Raw genomic sequence first — 19,058 nt, 5'->3', positions numbered from 1 at the left:
ATCATAAACCTCAGTAAAGTCACAGCAAAGTCCACTGGTCTCAGCGAGGTCACCAGGCATGACTATTCAATACATTTACAGAGACACAAACACATGCAAGGGATTACATTAGATCAGCTGCTTGTGTCTGAACAGATTATTAATGTTGTCGCTGGAGGAGAAATGGTTGGAATTCCAGACAAACACCCTCCCAGCCCTTCATTGTAATTCTTTGAATTCCACTTTTGTGGCTGCTGAGCTGAGGTGAACTTTGACAGGGAAAGGTGCTGTGTTCATGCTACAAGCATGACCTTCCCCTTCTTTGTTGTTGCTTTCAATACAATACAATCCAAATCCTCAGGAAAATGCCTCACTTCAATGCAGCACTGTAAGCAAGTAGCCATGTATGTGATCAACGTCAACTCTGAACTCTTCAAAAAGCAGCCAAATTAAATACTGTCAAACAATATAATTTATAGTCCAAGGGCTTTCTTGTGATGAGAAACAGTCAGTGTGAGGATTAGCCCGGCCCTGCTGATTTAGTGTCAATGCTTCAGTCCCCAGCACAAAGAAGAAAGCACTGTTTCATAGCTGAAAACAGACAAGACATTCACTCACTAAGGGGCTTGATGACTAACTGGTCTAGAACTAATAATGTAAAGTCTACCCTTGTTTCCATTTCAGGCTCGGCTTATCAGACGGATGACAACGCAGACAGTTTCATAAACGTGTCCGCCGCCGATGACATCATGGTTATATGAATGACATGCAGTGCCTAATAAGGTAGTGAACAGAAACAGTGAAATGAATACCCCAACACAACACCTGCTTATTAACTTTTCTCAAAGGCTACAGTAGCGGGTAAATGATCTCTATTGTAGTCTGTCTGTGGCCACAAAGCATTCCTTCCATATAGAAAAAGCCTCAGACCTGAGTAATAAAAAAACGAACTATGCCCTCCCCTAACCTCCACTGTCATATTCTGACATACAACAGAGATACATCACTTCCTATGGAGAGATTCTTCCAGCTATATGACCTCCTTCTCCACTAATGCGATAAGCCACAACATGTAGCTCTGATGTTAGTCATTGGTTGCAACACCCTGTGATGTTTCTTATGACCTCATGCAAACCAGCTTCCATGCAGACCAGGATGCAAATTCCATACAAGGACAAACAGTGGTGTTTTCTTCGTGGGCTGTAATAACTGCCAAATAAACAGGATGGGAGCATAAAGATTATGGTATAGAGTGCATTGCATGACACAATGCCTACTTGACTTAAGGTATTAGGAAACAAACTAGACAGAAGCAAGGGTAATAACAATGTCAGTTGAAAGATTACAGGGTAGGTTAAAAATATAGCATGGATGAACCTGTTCCAAGCATCAAACACAAACAATAATAATCCTTGTCAAGTTGTATTAACGATATGTTAAAACGACTTCTATGAGGAAAGGTTGTCTGATTAATCTAAATATCTCTGTCTTGGCATACCTTAAAGACTGCAGTGATGAGATTTGTCCACCCAACAATTGACGCTTGATAAACCAAAGGTGAGAAATAGCAGGGGAGTTGCAGTGAAGCTGTGAGACCCCCACTCTGCTCCTGTATCAACAGCTTTGCTTAGCTCCTCTCCAATCTATCCCACAGACTTTTAATATGATGAGTGTGTGTGTGTGCACTATGTCCTCTCCTCTGGCCCCGATCGAGACACACCTGTATGACTCCACTCCAGCTGCAGGTGGGACCACATGTCAGTCACACTCCCAGTCCCAACCAGTATTTGCTTAAGAGACTAACTACTACACTATACAAAAGAGACTAACTACTACACTATACAAAAGAGACTAACTACTACACTATACAAAAGAGACTAACTACTACACTATACAAAAGAGACTAACTACTACACTATACAAAGGAGACTAACTACTACACTATACAAAAGAGACTAACTACTACACTATACAAAAGAGACTAACTACTACATTATACAAAAGAGACTAACTACTACACTATACAAAAGAGACTAACTACTACACTATACAAAAGAGACTAACTACTACATTATACAAAAGAGACTAACTACTACACTATACAAAAGAGACTAACTACTACATTATACAAAAGAGACTAACTACTACACTATACAAAAGAGACTAACTACTACACTATACAAAAGATGTCCAAAAATAAGCTGGATTTGATAAGGTTTCCTCTGTGCCGTCCTGTCCGGCTTGTGGCCCTTTGTTTCCTAAGCAAATGAGGGGCGAAGTTACAGGAACAACAGGGCCTGGGCCTGGGCCTGGGCCTGGGCCTGGGCCTGGGCCCTGGGCCTGGGCCTGGGCCTATATCAATGTCCAGCATGCAAATGGCCATCGTAAAGCTGCAGTGGGACTTAACATTGGAAGAGGGCTGTCTTTCTCTGTTGGGAAACTGACAGCAGATAAGAGAAACTACCATGGCTTCTCTTGTGTGTTTGCTTCCTGGTCTTTTATATCAGAATTAAGATTTTTGTTTTTTTTAGCATGGAAATGAATAATATGAGTAACAGACAGTGAGCGACAGCATTGAGGATGACATCCCACTTGCAATGCAAGCCCTTGCCTGCTCTAGTAACCCTTTACACACAGGCACTCCTGCTTGATTCACACTGACTCATGTATCAAGTGCAGATTTATTGAAATACAGCTAAGTGAGCTAACAGTGAATCACATTTAACGGCACACACGCCCCATGACAGACACAAGCTTGATCAGCCATGAACATGTGTATGGCCAATAACAATAAAATGTGTATGGCCAATAACAATAAAATGGTACAAGGCCAAGCATCATTCCCCGGCTTCCTGGTACTTTACTAGCCTGGTTAAAACTATCCGGATCCGTGAAGTCACATTCTGTTTCGTTCTGTCAAACAGAATGAGTTCACAGATGCGATGGTTTACCAAGCAGGCTAGTACTTTACTGGCAGCAGAACCCCCAAAAAGTCAGCTTAATATCTTAATTATGTTCTCTTAAGACACAAACCGTTTTCAAAGTGGCGATTATTTGGAATGCGTCTACAAAAACAGTAGTCTCGTCAGTAGAATTTACAACTTCTCCATAAACACACTCTTCACTTGCCTGACAGACGAAAATCACAGCTATCAGGACATTCCTGCAGTCTTTGCATCTGTTTCCCTATATAGTAACTATTTTGTGGAGATTCCCAGTAGCCACAAAGAGAACTTTCGCCTTCCACATGAAAGCATGTAACAAGCTGAAAAATCCTAGCTTCTAATTGGCTGATTAGTACTTTCTTGTGCGTTGACATTCCCTCACAGGAAGCAAGGACAAAACCCTTCAAACTGGCTCTTGAGGCGTCTATTAATCTGTTAACTTATCCTTTCAGAGGCTGTTTTCCTTGGGGGATAAAGAAATCGTGTTTTGCACTACATCTTAATAAAGCCCTTCCGCCCCTCAAGATCCCCTCTCAACTTCCTTCTTCAACACCCCTCCACAACCCCTGCCTGGCTCTCCACTCCTCCGGGGCAGAGGTTCGTCTTGTGTTGATCCCCTTGGGAAAAGCTCCTCCCCACCTGGCAGCGGTGAATGGTCGGCCCCTCAGGAGGGCAGGAGGCACATGCACAAAGGGAGGGTGCCTCCGAGGATTAGGCCCCAGGTCTTAACAGGCCATTATCAAACAGCATGGGACAGTAGTGATTTGGCGGCTTGCCTTGATTTCTCATCCCTTGAGGCACAGGGGAATTTGGGTGTCACTTTGAGCAATCCTTTATATAAAAAAAGGATTTGGCTTTACTTGTGCCTCCCTCTGACCATACCAGGACCTTTATATGTCGTGTTAATAATTAGCCTGAAGGTCGGTAAATAAACCACAGTGGACAACATAGACTGAGTACACACACACACACACACACACACACACACACACACACACACACACACACACACACACACACACACACACACACACACACACACACACACACACACACACACACACACACACACACACACACACACACACACACACACACACACACACAAGGTCAAAACGCTGTGTTGGGAAATTTGGGGGGATTTTAGTAAAGTGAAACTATTTTGTGCCGGATGATGGATGTTGTCTACAAATGTCACTCAATGAATGCATTTAGTTTTGTTTTGGAGCATTTGTTGGAACTTTTGTTCGAGTCTTGAAATGTTCATGTAAAGTTTTAGCATGGATATCGCCAACTCATCTTATGATAGCAACGGTTCTTCTCCACTGTGTGAAGTTCTACAAAAAAAGTTATTGCACTGTAGTTTCCCCCGAAAAGGAGATGTTTGAGGATTCAGCCTTACACACTGGTAAAAGATCTGAGGAGGGTCCAAATCTTTTGCGACAGATCTCAAAACATGTTAGACATGTGAAGCCATGGAGATAATCAGCCCATCGCCCCGCTGTAATACCGGCGATCAGGAGTGAGCGCATTCAGAGAGGCAGGATTCCCAAAGTATCAAAAAGACAAAACTCCTCAAAAGGCTGAGATGTAATGATGTAAAGCTCTCCTGCGCTCTGCCCTGGCTCTTAAAGGATCCAGCCGTGCCAGCTGACCTCAGCACACAGGCATGTGATGATCCACTTAGGAAACTCCTCCACACAACAAGCCCCCCCACCACCTTCCATCCACCCCCTGCAGACAGCCAGTCAGCTCTGCATCTAATCAAAACTCCCATTTCCTCTGGACAAAACACTCCATCTGGGGCTGATGTTGATCCTGAGGTGCGAGTCCATTGTAAACTTTACCACCAGGCCGATGGTCCACAACCCCACTGCTGTCCCATTAACACATCTCTGCAGAGTCCACACAGGCTGCTGCTGGACGGCCGGACGGCTGTGTGAAGTGTGGAGGGGAGGAGGTCAGCGTTATTTTTTACATTTCTGGCTGAACAACAGTTATGTTTTCTTCAAGTTATAATAAATCACTGGAACCAGCTTTAAAATAACAATGGGATTTTCAACCAGCTTTGTGTCATTACAAAATTAGTAGTATTATCCAAAAACTGTAATCGAAATTAATTTAGTCATTGAGAGTTGATTTGGGTTAAGCTGTGGACCAGTGATGTCATTTGTATATGAATGACATCACTGGCCGACCACAACTTAAGTCAAATCAACTCTCAATGACTGTCAAACTAAATGAATGACTGCAAAACTGTTTACACTTTTCGGATATACTACTGATTTTCTAATGACACAAAGCTGGTTGAAAATTGGCAGAGTGTTCCTTTAAGTAGTCTTCTTCCAAAGGAGATGCAGTGTTGTATGATGTTGTTCTTTATATATCATAACACCTGCCATTACTGTGCCATGTCAGTGCCTTATCACAGTGGTTCTCAACGTTGGTCTGGGGGAAAGCACCAGGGGTCCTTGAGGGGGCTCCAGGAGTACCCCAGCAAATTGATGACTTGTTAAATTTCACCATCATTTAATTTACATGAAGTTAACACAATTAGCAAAGGAAGAATGACATAGTTTCGCTGTTTTCTCTCTTTGATATTGATATGAAAAAGGTTGAGAATCAATGTCTTAGCATGTGTGCAGTGTTTATGTTATTGCCAGTTTAAAGTATTTGCATACGCCCCATACTTGCTACATGCCAACTGAATGTGATGTGTTATGTAATGGAGCAAGCTGATAAAGGCTTTTATAGATTCAAGAGGCCATGGAACAGGAACATGCTAAGCAGAGAGCCTGTAACTAATGTGTTTAATCCAGTGGAAGAGCTCTATAGGAGGAATGCCATTGTAGGAGGCAGTAAAATCATTTACATTGAAATAAATGCTTTAGTGGCGAGTACGGGAGCCAGGAGGCGGGGCCACACAATGCAATGAAATACAGTGATTGTGGGTGCTGTAGAAATTCCATTACAACAGGGGGCCACGCTAGAGATCTACCTAAACATCGAAACATGTGCAAAACGAGCACGTCGGTAGCAGAGATACCAGACATGGGTCTGTCGGAAGTGTCGGAGATTGACTTCCAAACTAAACGGGAGCTGCTTCAGGATCAGCTGAAGGCAGCCTGTGATGAATGCTACAGGCCATTAAGCCGGGAGAGAGTTCCAGTCTAGAAGCTCTGTTAACAAGCCCACTCAGAGATGCAGCTATCCCAGCCACGGTCCAACTGTGTCCACAACCCTATGCCCACTGGTCTGGAAAAGCTGGAGTGAATGGAGATGATCCACCCGTCCCCCCAGAACCTCTTTAAAGCTGTACATTCTGCAGACACAGCGACATTCCTGCCCCGGGCCAAGTAGGTCAGAGGGAACCCTTATCTTTCAGAGAGCTGCTGTGTGTTGGTGGCTCGTTGGTGCCTGGGTAAGCCACAGTCCTTGGTTTGTTGGTGGCTCGTTGGTGCCTGGGTATGCCACAGTCCTTGGTGTGTTGGTGGCTCGTTGGTGCCTGGGTAAGCCACAGTCCTTGGTGTGTTGGTGGCTCGTTGGTGCCTGGGTAAGCCACAGTCCTTGGTGTGTTGGTGGCTCGTTGGTGCCTGGGTAAGCCACAGTTCTTGGTGTGTTGGTAGCTGGTTGGTGCCTGGGTAAGCCACAGTTCTTGGTGTGTTGGTAGCTGGTTGGTGCCTGGGTAAGCCACAGTCCTTGGTGTGTTGGTAGCTCGTTGGTGCCTGGGTAAGCCACAGTCCTTGGTGTGTTGGTGGCTCGTTGGTGCCTGGGTAAGCCACAGTCCTTGGTGTGTTGGTGGCTCGTTGGTGCCTGGGTATGCCACAGTCCTTGGTGTGTTGGTGGCTCGTTGGTGCCTGGATATGCCACAGTCCTTGGTGTGTTGGTGGCTGGTTGGTGCCTGGGTAAGCCACAGTCCTTGGTGTGTTGGTGGCTGGTTGGTGCCTGGGTATGCCACAGTCCTTGGTGTGTTGGTGGCTGGTTGGTGCCTGGGTAAGCCACAGTCCTTGGTGTGTTGGTGGCTCGTTGGTGCCTGGGTAAGCCACAGTCCTTGGTGTGTTGGTGCCTGGGTAAGCCACAGTCCTTGGTGTGTTGGTGGCTGGTTGGTGCCTGGGTAAGCCACAGTCCTTGGTGTGTTGGTAGCTCGTTGGTGCCTGGGTAAGCCACAGTCCTTGGTGTGTTGGTGGCTGGTTGGTGCCTGGGTAAGCCACAGTCCTTGGTGTGTTGGTAGCTCGTTGGTGCCTGGGTAAGCCACAGTCCTTGGTGTGTTGGTGGCTGGTTGGTGCCTGGGTAAGCCACAGTCCTTGGTGTGTTGGTAGCTCGTTGGTGCCTGGGTAAGCCACAGTCCTTGGTGTGTTGGTGGCTGGTTGGTGCCTGGGTAAGCCAGTCCTTGGGACTGGCAGACAAGGTGTGTACCGGCTTTGAGACACGGTAGGATATGTTTCACAATTTGGGAAAAGGTGGTAATGATGAAACAGCTTCATATGCACACATGTTAAGGAAATGAAAAGGGGTAAGCAACATTACAGGGTAGGGTATATGGGTTGTGTCATCAATTTCTACAGGGGAAAAAAATCTAAGTGATATTTCATGTTGCCTTCATGTTGGGAAACAGAGCATTTCTTCTGGTAACGCATGGTGCTATTACAAAGCCGTTAGTGGTCAAGATAATCTCCCCCGAGCTTCACTTTGAGTCACTTCATAAACCTCTGCGCTCTCTTGACCCTTGAGATGAATTGGAGCTGGATGGTCACCACACACTTTTGATTGTTTACCTTGCCGCAGAGCGGAGGCTTCCTTTCAGAATGTGCATTCCTCCTCCCGCTTAACCACAGCCAATCATCACCTCACACAGATACAACATTCCCAGCTGCCCTGGGGCCTTAAATTAACTAGCACCCATCCACCGCAGGGGAGCGAGCGAGGTCACACACAAAACTCCCAACTGAAGCAAACTAGACCAGCACCAAAAACATTTCAACTGCTGCAAGTGGAGGCTCCTGTCATCATGACTACGTGATTTTGTGTTACAGACCTGAGCTGTGAGAACGCACAGTCAGTGCCGACCAGCTTTTGAGGAAATGGAGACACAAATCTTCATGAGGGAGGCACACGCCCCCCCCCCCCCCCCCCCCCCCCAAAGGCCTCTTTTCGCCAAAGCTGAACCAAAAGGGACACAGGCAGAGAGGAAAAATAGAACCATTGACACGTTGGTATTCTTCAGCCAAAGTGGAAGGCCAGTGCCAAATGTGTTCAGTAGAGAGGAGAGGAGGCGAGAGAGGGAGGGAGAGAGAGAGAGAGTGAAGGCAAACAGATACAAAGAGGCCCAGTGTGGATGCTGCTGTGAGTGGACTCTGTGACTGGAGATAATGAACAGTAAAATAATATGTAATCTGAGTGAGAACCACCCCCCTTCCCTGTCCAGCGTACAAGGTCAGCAGCACCACTGGCTACATGTTGGGGTATTCCCGACACATTCTGGCCCGGTGTGTGTCTGGGTATTCAGGGCTTTCGCCGGTGTAGAAGAAGAAGAAGAAGAAAAAAAGCGGTCTGGCTGAGCTCCACAGCCACACAAAGAGCCTCTCTGCCTGCAGAGACTGTAGGAGGGGAGTTCACTGCTCTCTTGCCTCAAACCTCTGGATTTCCTCTATTCTGCCATTTGCAACACTTTTCCACTTCCATTGGAACGAGTCCACTGCACCTCTTCACAGTTCTATTAGCTCTACACATTCAGTTGGAGCGATAGCAAAGAATCGACTCATTTCAAAGCTGGAGTCTGGCAGTACATTTGCAGGACATGAGCCCGAATACTGTACTGTGGATAATTGCATGGATCTTACCTTCCCCCATTGGGCCCTGGTGGAGAGCAGTGTCGGAGCCCTCTGGCATGGCACGCAGGCCTCTGGAGCTGAAGAGAAGAGACACAAAACAGACAGAACCTGAAGTCAGACAGGTACACACCACAAAATACAGCAATGTTGATCTTTCACATTCTTCATAGGTTATTAAAAAACACACATTTAGTTCCCTTGCTGCAAGTCATTCTTTCTAAGGTTTTAGGCTTTAGTCATTGTTAAAGCTGGCTTGGCTTTTCCACACTGCCCCGGGTCAATGGAGTGAGACAAACTAGCCAGGCCTTATTATCAGGCTTTTACTGAAAAGCGACATTCTTGCCATTCCACGGCAGGTGGTTCTGCGTGAGCTGCTGCCAGCCTCTTACTAAAGCTTTGGTTGTGGCGTGTGGTGAGTGTGTGGCATGATGAGCTTGTGTTCATCAGGAGAGGAAGGGCAGGAAATCACGTGACGGGACAAGAGAGTCCTACGTCAACTTCAGATCAATCTCTGGACACTCAAATTCAATTCAGCAGCTACCAAGAGAAAAGGTGAAGGGATTCAAGAAGCTCTGTGACTGTTATTTAAGCAAAACTTAGTCAATATTGTATAAAAACCTGGCCTGCATGTAAAAGTGATTTTTAGGAAGTGAATGAACTAATAAATTGTGTCACATCAAAAGAAGTCTCTCAGCATCAGTATAACTGCTGTAGTTTAATGGCTCACCCCGGTGGCACACATGTTTCTTTGCTCTTAATGATGAGGGGCGTCACCAGCGCCGCAGCGCTGCCGCTTTCTCTCACATCACTGCCTCTCTGGCTCTTTACAGCAAATTAACTGAGAAGATCGTGCCTGAGAACTTGTCTCCCTGTGATTCCTGGTGAGCCTCCGGCCTTTCAAACTTCGCATACTTGGACCAGCTAGATCAGAGGAGCGGGAATTCTTCGGGGATTAGGATGCGCATTGTTCCGAGCGCATTTGCTGGCCGTCGTCCCGAACTGACAGCCAGGCCGGCCGAGGCTGAGCCAAGCCTACTGCAGGAGGCTCGTCAATTACCATGTGCAGGAATGCTGGGACAAAAGTCACATTAACATCACTGTTTAAGCAGTGGAGAGGCCTGCGACTGTGGAGCGATGGGGAGGCTGTGTGATAGTCAGGAGGCTCAGGCAGCCATGCAGCTGACCGATATGATCATTTGTCCTTCCTTAGAATGAAACATCAAAATCCTTTCATTTGATCAGAATATATTAGTGAATATATTGATATTTACAGACTAAAATAAAAAAATAATTGTATTATGACGTTTTTGCCCCTGTCTGTCTTTCTGTCTTTCTGTCTGTCTGTAGGATATCTCATAAAGTTCTAAACGGATTTGCACGAAACTTGGCAGAAAGGCAGGCTTAGAAGTGATTACCTTCCACACCCACTGGCCAAAAGTGGGTGTGGCAATGGGCATGTCCAATCACAGAAAGGCACCTAACTTCTCAACAGATTAACACCACAACATTTTGTAGAAAGGTTGGTCATGGGCCAAGGACGAACTGATTATGGGCTAACGTGCACCGCCTCCGGAACAGATGTGGCTCGGGTACGGCTGTGAACAGACCCACACTCATGTAATCTGTCAGACGTATGCGGGATCCCACAAAAATAGAACAGGTGCGGAATTTTTCCGTGCCGCATGTATCGCCCATCAATTAACATGGGCGAGAGTCGATCCGGCAGTTTTGTCGGATCCACAATGCAGCCGTAACGTATCTGGTGTACATTGACTGTAACTGTAACCCCCATTGCCACGCCCACTGGCCAAAAGGAGGCGTGGCAATGGGGGTAGCCAATCACAAAAAGGCGCCATATATTCTCTTGAATAGGTCAACTATGATGGCAGACTGTCTTTAATAAAACAGACTTGAGAAAAGAGTGGTCTTCCTTGTTGTATTTAATTGTTCCAACAATGACACAAATCACTTCATCAAAATCACAGGAGCCGAAAAGGCAAAAGCATCAATCTGTCTCATGTCTTTACTGGAACACTACTGACGTGCAGGTCAGATAACTTTTGTTTGTCATACAATGTAAACAATAGAAAACTGGAGTTCTTATTCAAACATGTTACAATGACACAGTAGTAGATACATGAGGAACATTTATTGATACATGGGGGAACATCCAGATGGTCCTTTGTGCTTATTTATCTCTCTGGGAAGACTAACTCTTTTCTCAGCAAGAACAAGCCACATTGTTTCCCACAGAATGAGAGAAACAGTAAATGCAAGAAATATACAATTTTTTAATTTGATAAATTAGACAAAAGTGCATTTAGGTAGAGTTAAGGCCTTTCCTCTCATCAGTAAAGCAAATCAATATTTAAGCTATATATTTTAAATAAAAGGCTATGGAAGAAATTCTGCAAATTTATTTGGCGACCCAAATAAAATCTCCTGCGACCCACCTGTGGGTCCCGACCCAGTCTTTGGGAATGACTGCTCTAGTTTGTTTTGTTATTCTCATTCAGTGCATCTTCCTGTTGCATTTTGATGGATTTGTACTGTATATATTTTTTTCTTTTTTACAAAATACGATTTAGATATATGGCAGAAATCTAGCAATCTTTTCATGCAAAAAGATATGCCTTAGTGAAGCTTTACTTATTTTCTAGTAAATAAATATAATTGATTTGTAATATACAAGTGTTCAGCCTTTTTTGTACTTGAAAGAGCAAACGTATAAATTAAGAATTTATGGTTGTTTTGAAAAATGTTTTGTATATTTTATGAAACTACAGCAGTTATAAAAGCAAATTATATAGCAAAAAAAACATGGTCTCACTGAAATCAATAATGTTGTTAAAGTATTGAGAGCAAACAGGACAACAGATGTTGTCAAACTAATTGATGCTCAGTCAGTGAAGCACTGCTAGAGTGACATTCTTCAAGGCTGAAGCCTCTTCAAACACCCTTTGACCAAGCTTATGTGTGTAACCTCTAGGAGCTGTGTCCATGTTGTGGCTTTGAACTTGTCCCAGTGAGCAGAGAACTAGTGAAATCCTCTCAGTAATTCCAAATACTATGACCTCACCCTGGTGAATAACCAGACCAAAACTAAGCTAATCTCTCTCTCTCTGGTCAACGACAGGCTAGACTATAAATAAGGGGCTCAAAAGGTAAATATAGAAGACTGAAGCTTGTTTTTTTTTTGTATAATCAAAGACTGTGTGTCTGCAGGTGTAGAAAAAGGCTTTGGGTGGGGGCAGGAAATGACCTGTGAAAATGTCTTACAGCATGGACATGGTATAGTAGTGTAATGTCTTACAGCATGGACATGGTATAGTAGTGTAATGTCTTACAGCATGGACATGGTATAGTAGTGTAATCACAACCGTAACACATCTGGACACAATTCAACCATCGTAACTCATTAACCCTCGTCCACAGTTTGCTGACCTATGGCAACTGACTCCAAATCCTTGTTTTCCTAGGGAAGGAGGCAAGGCTATAACGGAATCCTAAAGAAAACACTATATACAGGCTAACATTCATGCCAAGCTGGCCACCTGTGCTTCAACCAGCAGCCATTACACACAAATGGAGAGCATTTGGTTCCCACAGCTGACTGCGTTAGCCGCAACATGAACCTCCTGTAAGGGAATCTGCAGCTTGCTCCTTAATCGAAGACAGATGCTACAAGAGCCAGACTGATGCTTATTAAAAGATAGACCAGGGCCCTTTTCTCAATAAGGGTTCTTGTGTGTTCTTGTGTTCTTGTGTCCCTGTGAAACGTCATCAGTCGCAGCCCAAGTACTGTTCCAATACAAAGTTCACATTCGCCAAGAATGCTTAAAATTCCCGGATGTGTTCTCGACATGCCCACTTTACCAAGGATGCTCTGCTTGGTGACTTGTGTCAACGCGGCAAGGCACGTGTCCCAGCATTCATTTCGGCATAAGCGGAGGCAGAACGCAGCAGAGAAGACGCCATAAGCTCCGGGAAGTTTTTTACCATTTAAATTTTTTTTCTTTTTTCTTTTTCTCCCCCCCCCCCCCCCCCCCCAAATAAATTAATTTCTGGTGACTTTTGATGCCTACAAGCAGGGTAGTAGGTTTCAATATTTGCCACTTTACGAACATTTATGGCAAAAAAGCTCCAGAGCACAATTGGCTGCATCTACATCAGCTGAGATTTTTATTTGTGTAGTACTGCAGGCGGCCTCTGCGCTCGTATTGCGCATTATGCGCAATACCCTCAAGAAAGCATCGTCTCAAACTGCCAACAGCATTATGTGTGCTTGTGACCTAGCAAGTTCATTCTTCCAAGAACGACTAGCAGAACGTAGAACACAAGAACAAGAACGCAGTCTTGGTATTGAGAAAGGGCCCTGCAATGGACCACTTCTTCTACGTCCCCTATCAGATGAGCTCAGCTGATACACAAGTGTTCTTCTAATCGGCCAGCTTCAGACTGATCCAGGCGGCCAAAGCCTGAATCCCTGCACAGATCTTTCAATTAAAAAATACAACAAACTGGTGATTAAGGAGGAGGACAGATGTTGGCCAAGATAGTGGACTTGTGCAAATACAGAGGAAATTCACAATGAGTAATCACCACAAATGTGTCGAAAGCCTCACCCTGAGAACATACACACACTCCCAACTGCCTGAGAACATACACACACTCCCAACTGCCTGAGAACATACACACACTCCCAACCGCCTGAGAACATACACACACTCCCAACTGCCTTGAACTTTTACACCTCAGGCCTGGCATTGTTAAATGGTAAAGGTCCTTGGGGGGTGATAACTATCTGAAACATTTTTCACCATTGACAGCCCATCAAGGTTATGAGAGAAGTGAAACCACTGAAGTCGTCCACAGAGGCGACGTGTAGAACATGAGACTTGTGCTCTTGGGCAGACATGCCACTTTCTCTGTCTGTCCAGGAAGGGTTAGAGAGGGCACAGACAGGACAGGAAGGATGTGACATCAGCCAAATAAAGGCTTCCTATTGGGTACCAAGGATGCTGCCAATCAATGTAACATAATATCTGGTTCAAAGTGTTATTCTCATGGTGGAGTATCCAAAGGAAATTCCCATCAATTGCCATGTTGCAATATCTGATTAGCCCTACAGAGCAAATCCAACACCTGTGTAGTTTTTGTACTTGATGCAATCAGTCACATTGAAAAGGTTGAACTTGTTCGACTTGCTCCCCGCAGTGCAACAATTAACAACACAAAAGGATGTTTCCATGTGTGCGGAATGAGTTGATGGAGGCTAAGCTATAAATAGTCTCGAGAAATTGCACTGCACCCTCTCTCACAGTCGGAGAGCGATCGCATCACATTTCCTTGTGTCCACCAAGCACCGTCTACCACCAACAAGGCCCAGGGGATCCTGGGAGTATGACATCAGCCTCCCGGGACGTCCTGAGCCAGACATGGAGGGGCAGATTTCTTTCAGACGCCGTCAGTCACTAAGGATGTTTACGTTCAGAAAGTGGAAAATAAAAATGCGACCTGGGATGGCAGGCAGAGGTCCAGAGGTCTACTGCCCCGCCTGAGACAGAGAGGTTATTATTTCAGCATCAGTGCCATGTTTATCTTGCTTGACCTCTCTCTTACCCTCTTCCCCCCGTCTACCATGACAGAAAATACCCTCTGACAAACAGCCTTTCTCTGGGTGCCCTCTTTCCCACATTACTCCTGCCGCTTTGTCCCTGACACCGAGCCTTAAGAGACCAACAGCTTTTCATTCACTGGGGGAAACAATAAGCCAGACCAGCCTCTCTTCATCTCAATCAAATCTGCAGCTCCTAGAATAGCGCTGGCCTAACCCATGACTTCCCACAGACACACACAACATATGAGCCTCTTATTTTAGTCCGTGCAGTAATTACATTTCTGAGCACGACCACTCCGATGGGGCGATAAGCAATCCATCCCGATGAACACCCAGAGAGAAATGTGAAGAAAAACAGAGCTTTGCCCACATACTGCACGTACATCCCAGACGTAATGGCCCTAATGGCAGAATAATCACTCCCTGCTGTGGCGAAGGAAAGCCATGGCAATTCTCACTTCACCACCTATGACCTATGATCACAGAATGCAGGTTTTGGAACGCCTACCTGGCAAGTGAGGATGGCAAGTGCCATCTTAATTGGGAAATGACAAGTGAAGGCTTCAGGTTCCTAAAAATTATTATGAACGGTAGGCAACCAGTGGGTAAGTAGTCCTCCATAATATCCATAATGCCCTGCAGGGTTTGCAGGGGGAAGGGGAATGACAGAGCTGCTGGTTAAAATTAGGGGAAGGGGGGGAGGGGGGGTGGCAAGTCTTCAAATAGAACTGGAGCGTGCCCAGTTAAAGGTGCATTACACCACTTTTGCCGCTCCTTTCGTCCGGTGTCAACATCATGACGGCACCGACACTCACTTTGACCTCCCTTGGGTTTCTGAGAGTGCTAAATCACTCAAAGCACACACTCTCATGCTTTCAAAGCAAGTCAGTGCTCTTGGGTCTTGTTTGCTTTAAAAGTTGACCCCTAAGGGCCCAGTGCAACCCCAGTGCAACCCGAGCTGTAATGTGAAAAAGTTATAACTTCAAGGTCACAAGAGAGAGATCTCGCTCTATTCTAATTTTCCTGAATGCAGCATCAAACTAAAACAAAGAGGCAGAAACTCAATCATCTCTTCAGCCATCACTCAGTTAAATAGACAGTGGAGATAAGCAGGGCTCATAAAACAGCTGTTCATACTCCAGTTATACAGAACACCAACAATATGCACTTTAAGTGTCTGAGGCTGCTTGTCTTTTCTTTAGTTTACTTGCTTTTCATTTTAAATAATTTAACCCTCCATGAACTACTTTGCAGTTAAATATGAATGGTGTTTCATTATGAGGGATGCACTTTTTGTATGTACTTTATCTTGATATGTGCATGCTACCTCAGGGCTGTTGACAACAAAACGCAGAAACAGCATGCTATACATTTTGTTTTAATATGCGATTCCACTTTCACAATGTGATATGCTTGTGTGCGGACTGTTGTCCGGTGTAACTGTTTTTAAACTGCAAAACAAATCGCCTCAATGAGGACATTAAAGTCAAACTACTAAGCTGCATTTAGCCACTAAATAACTTAAGAGGTGACTTGTGAAAAGCTCTAAACGGTTTATGCAAGTACGTAAATAAGGCTTGACGAGTTGAAGGCACACTGCAGCATACCAAAGAGGCTAGTGAAGAAGGAAATAAGGTGTGTGCCAACTCTCTTCCTCCTGAGACAAGCCAACACACACTTATAGACAACTTCCTGCCCGGCAGGACCACCTGGAGGAGGCTGCTCTTTCCATTGAGGGAACGTTTATCTGAAACCAAGTTGAGACGTTATTGTCTGAAAGGTCAAGAGAGGTCAAAGACGCAAAAGATGGACTTTTCAGTAGCAATTGATTGATTTTGTGCTATTCTTTCTCAACAGCTGGTGGGGAAATGCACTGACCTATGAAGAACAGCCTGCATTTAAAACCCTCGCTTTGTCTGACTGGAACACTTATTAGAAAATGCAGTTAGGATTGCTACGACAAACTATAAGTACCACAGGGGGGGAGAACATGCAAGAAAATGGGAAATGGCATTTTATTTACAGTTTATTTCTTTTGCACAGTCTGGAATTGGTGCTACACTGTAGGTGGTGTATTGTATGAATTGGTGCTACACTGTAGGTGGTGTATTGTATGAATTGGTGCTACACTGGGGAAATCTGACTCCCTAAAAAAAGCCTCCAGATCCCAGCAGCTGATCAAAGTTCACTCAACAGAGTGTTTTTTCACCCTCAAAGAACAAACATCACTATCTGCCTGAAACTCTAGCTCTTGCCAGAGCTTCACGCTGACTGGTGGTGACTAGAGTTAAAGACATGAGGAATTCTTATAATAGCAACAGCATTCAGCAGAAAATCATCTGAAATCTACATGCAAGGTCTGCAAAAACCAAAGGTGAAGGTGATGATGGGGTGTTCTGGGGATCATCATAACATAAGGATTGGGATGTTGCAGTGTTTTGGGAGCCCCTCTAGGCTGGATGACAGTATACCCTCTCATAACACAGCTTTTCCTCCTATTTGTTCATTTTGTCTGACATGTACCATTTGATGAGTTGCTATTATGTTAACGTTACCCCCCTTGATACATTGGAGAAGTGTTCAATAGCGAACTTAACTTAACTTACCGACTTTTCCTTACTCCTTTTCTCCCAACACGTTTGCTCGGTAGTGAAGCTTTTCTCGATCGTTTCTTTTCTTCAAATCTCTTGGTTACTCCGTTAGTTACTTCATTTCACATTGTAAATCCGCGCTCAGAGACACACACACACACACACACAAGCGCATCCCAGCGTAGACCAGCCAACACGTCCATCCACAAACAAACGCTGATGCGTTTGAGCTTCAAGAACCAAGAACAGCGAAGAACAAATGCCGCGTTCATGTCACGTCGGAAATATCGCCATCGCGACAAGAACGACCCAACAAGGTGCTGGGAGAGTGGGAATCTTCTCTCGCGTTGGGGCAGAGCAGAGAGTAGGGAAATGCTGCATTTTACGTTCGTATTACGTACAATTACGTTTGTATTTGTGTTACGGTTTCGTATAAATAATAAATAGTTTAGGCATGTATTTCTCCTGTTTCACTATTTATTTAACATTAACATATTACATCTGACTAATACATTAATTAAATCGTCAATTCAGTACCAGATATACACAGCCACCAAACAACTAGGTTGATTACAGAGTTTATTGTATTCTATTCACCTAGAGTATTTCTAATTTACGAGGAGCATTTGAAGGCAGCACAGGACCGCCTGGTTTGGTTTGGACATGTACAGTCTATGGTTTGGACGGGTTCGGAGACAGAGGCGGAGACGGACAGAAAGTACCATAGACATATACTCTGCGTTCATTTCGTGCGTTTTCTGTCCGTCATATGAAAGCTGGATACGCATGAAACGCAGCAAAACCACACACACACTCATGCATTTGACTCTCTAGTCTCTACTGCCCACATGGTGAATGTATTGCTTTTTGCTTGATACCAACGTGAAAGACGCATGGAAGTATGTGGGCAGTGACGAACACCGTTTGAAACGGACGCAATTTACGTATGAAAATTGGTGTCCACTGTCCACTTGGGGAATTCCAGGTTTTACCTCGCCCATACAGCTGACGTGCTAGTAGTCTGCAAATCTGCTCCACCACTCATTGATCAATGATATCGAATATGTCTGAACACAGTGAACAGTGTTTTTAAATGTCGCTCATCATGTAGCTGGCTGGTTGTGCTGGGCTGCAGCCTTTGACAGCCGGTGATAGGCTTGTGTGAACCGAGGCGAGATAACAAATTGGAATCCTGTCAATTACATTTATGAGGTCAGGTCAGGAGAAAGGGTGGCTCACAAAGGATGAGCTGAGTGAATCAGTTGGATGGATGCTAATTATGTGTGGTTGATTGAATAGAAAAGGACGCCTTTGCTATGCACACCCTCCTCTTTTCTCTTTGGGGGATTATCTCAAGATCCTGGGCTTTCTTCATTGAGTTACAGTGAGGATTATACTTCTTTGTCATGTGTAGAGAGATCTGACAGACTGCACAAATGATTGGCTGCCTATATCATTTTGACTATTATGTTGCAGAATTATATTTTTTTAACACGACTTTTCAGAGAAGAGGGTCAGAACTAGACAGAGGGGAGTTCATGCATTTCCATTCTCTGAAGTAGACTACCTCTGAAGTGACTCCACAAGGCCCTGAGTTGAACTAAATAAACCAATGTTTCCATCTGCTGGTAATAAAGGGGAATGATACTGCACTGTTTTCTTCTTTCTCTATTACTGTGTGCCTGAAGCATAAGCTTTCTAGACATTTGAAGACTATAAAAACAGTTATTATATCTTCAAAATGTTTTAGGAAATGGTCTCAGGATGGACAATGCATTAATAGGCTATTTGATAGATACAATTTTAGATGAAATTCTCTAATCACAGTAGGTGTTGCATTTTTCAAATTGTGAACATCTCATTAAAGATGAAACTCTAGACACACTGGAAGAGCATGATGGAACTGCTGTTAATAAAACAACTATACAAAGACACAGTGGATCACCATATAACCCGTAGGTGTTATGTTGCTTTTAGCTCTGCAATATTAGGGGGATGAGCATGCCACAAACCAGGCACGTTTATTAAAAACATGTGGCGTCAAACCAGTTGGTCTATCTGGGGCAAAAACACACCACCAAGAACATTTAAT

At 44.5% G+C, this 19,058-nt stretch overlaps 1 protein-coding gene across 1 annotated transcript in view; it reads right to left on the bottom strand.

The window, feature by feature from the left end:
- LOC310774109 (pleckstrin homology domain-containing family G member 3-like) overlaps positions 1-17,158 on the bottom strand; it is a 47,693-nt gene extending 30,535 nt beyond the window's left edge. Inside the window, exons 1-2 of the mRNA XM_083634176.1 lie at positions 16,982-17,158; positions 8,765-8,832 (exon numbers count right to left, since the gene is read on the bottom strand). Of these exons, the coding sequence (XP_083490302.1) occupies positions 8,765-8,813 (49 nt within the window). The 5' untranslated portion in view covers positions 8,814-8,832; positions 16,982-17,158. The remainder of the gene's footprint in view (positions 1-8,764; positions 8,833-16,981) is intronic.
- Between the last annotated feature and the right edge of the window lie 1,900 nt (positions 17,159-19,058).

This window comes from Poromitra crassiceps, assembly GCF_964638095.1.
Source record: "Poromitra crassiceps genome assembly, chromosome: 3".
NCBI lineage: Eukaryota > Metazoa > Chordata > Actinopteri > Beryciformes > Melamphaidae > Poromitra > Poromitra crassiceps.
This window is presented reverse-complemented; position numbering and strand designations above follow the sequence as displayed.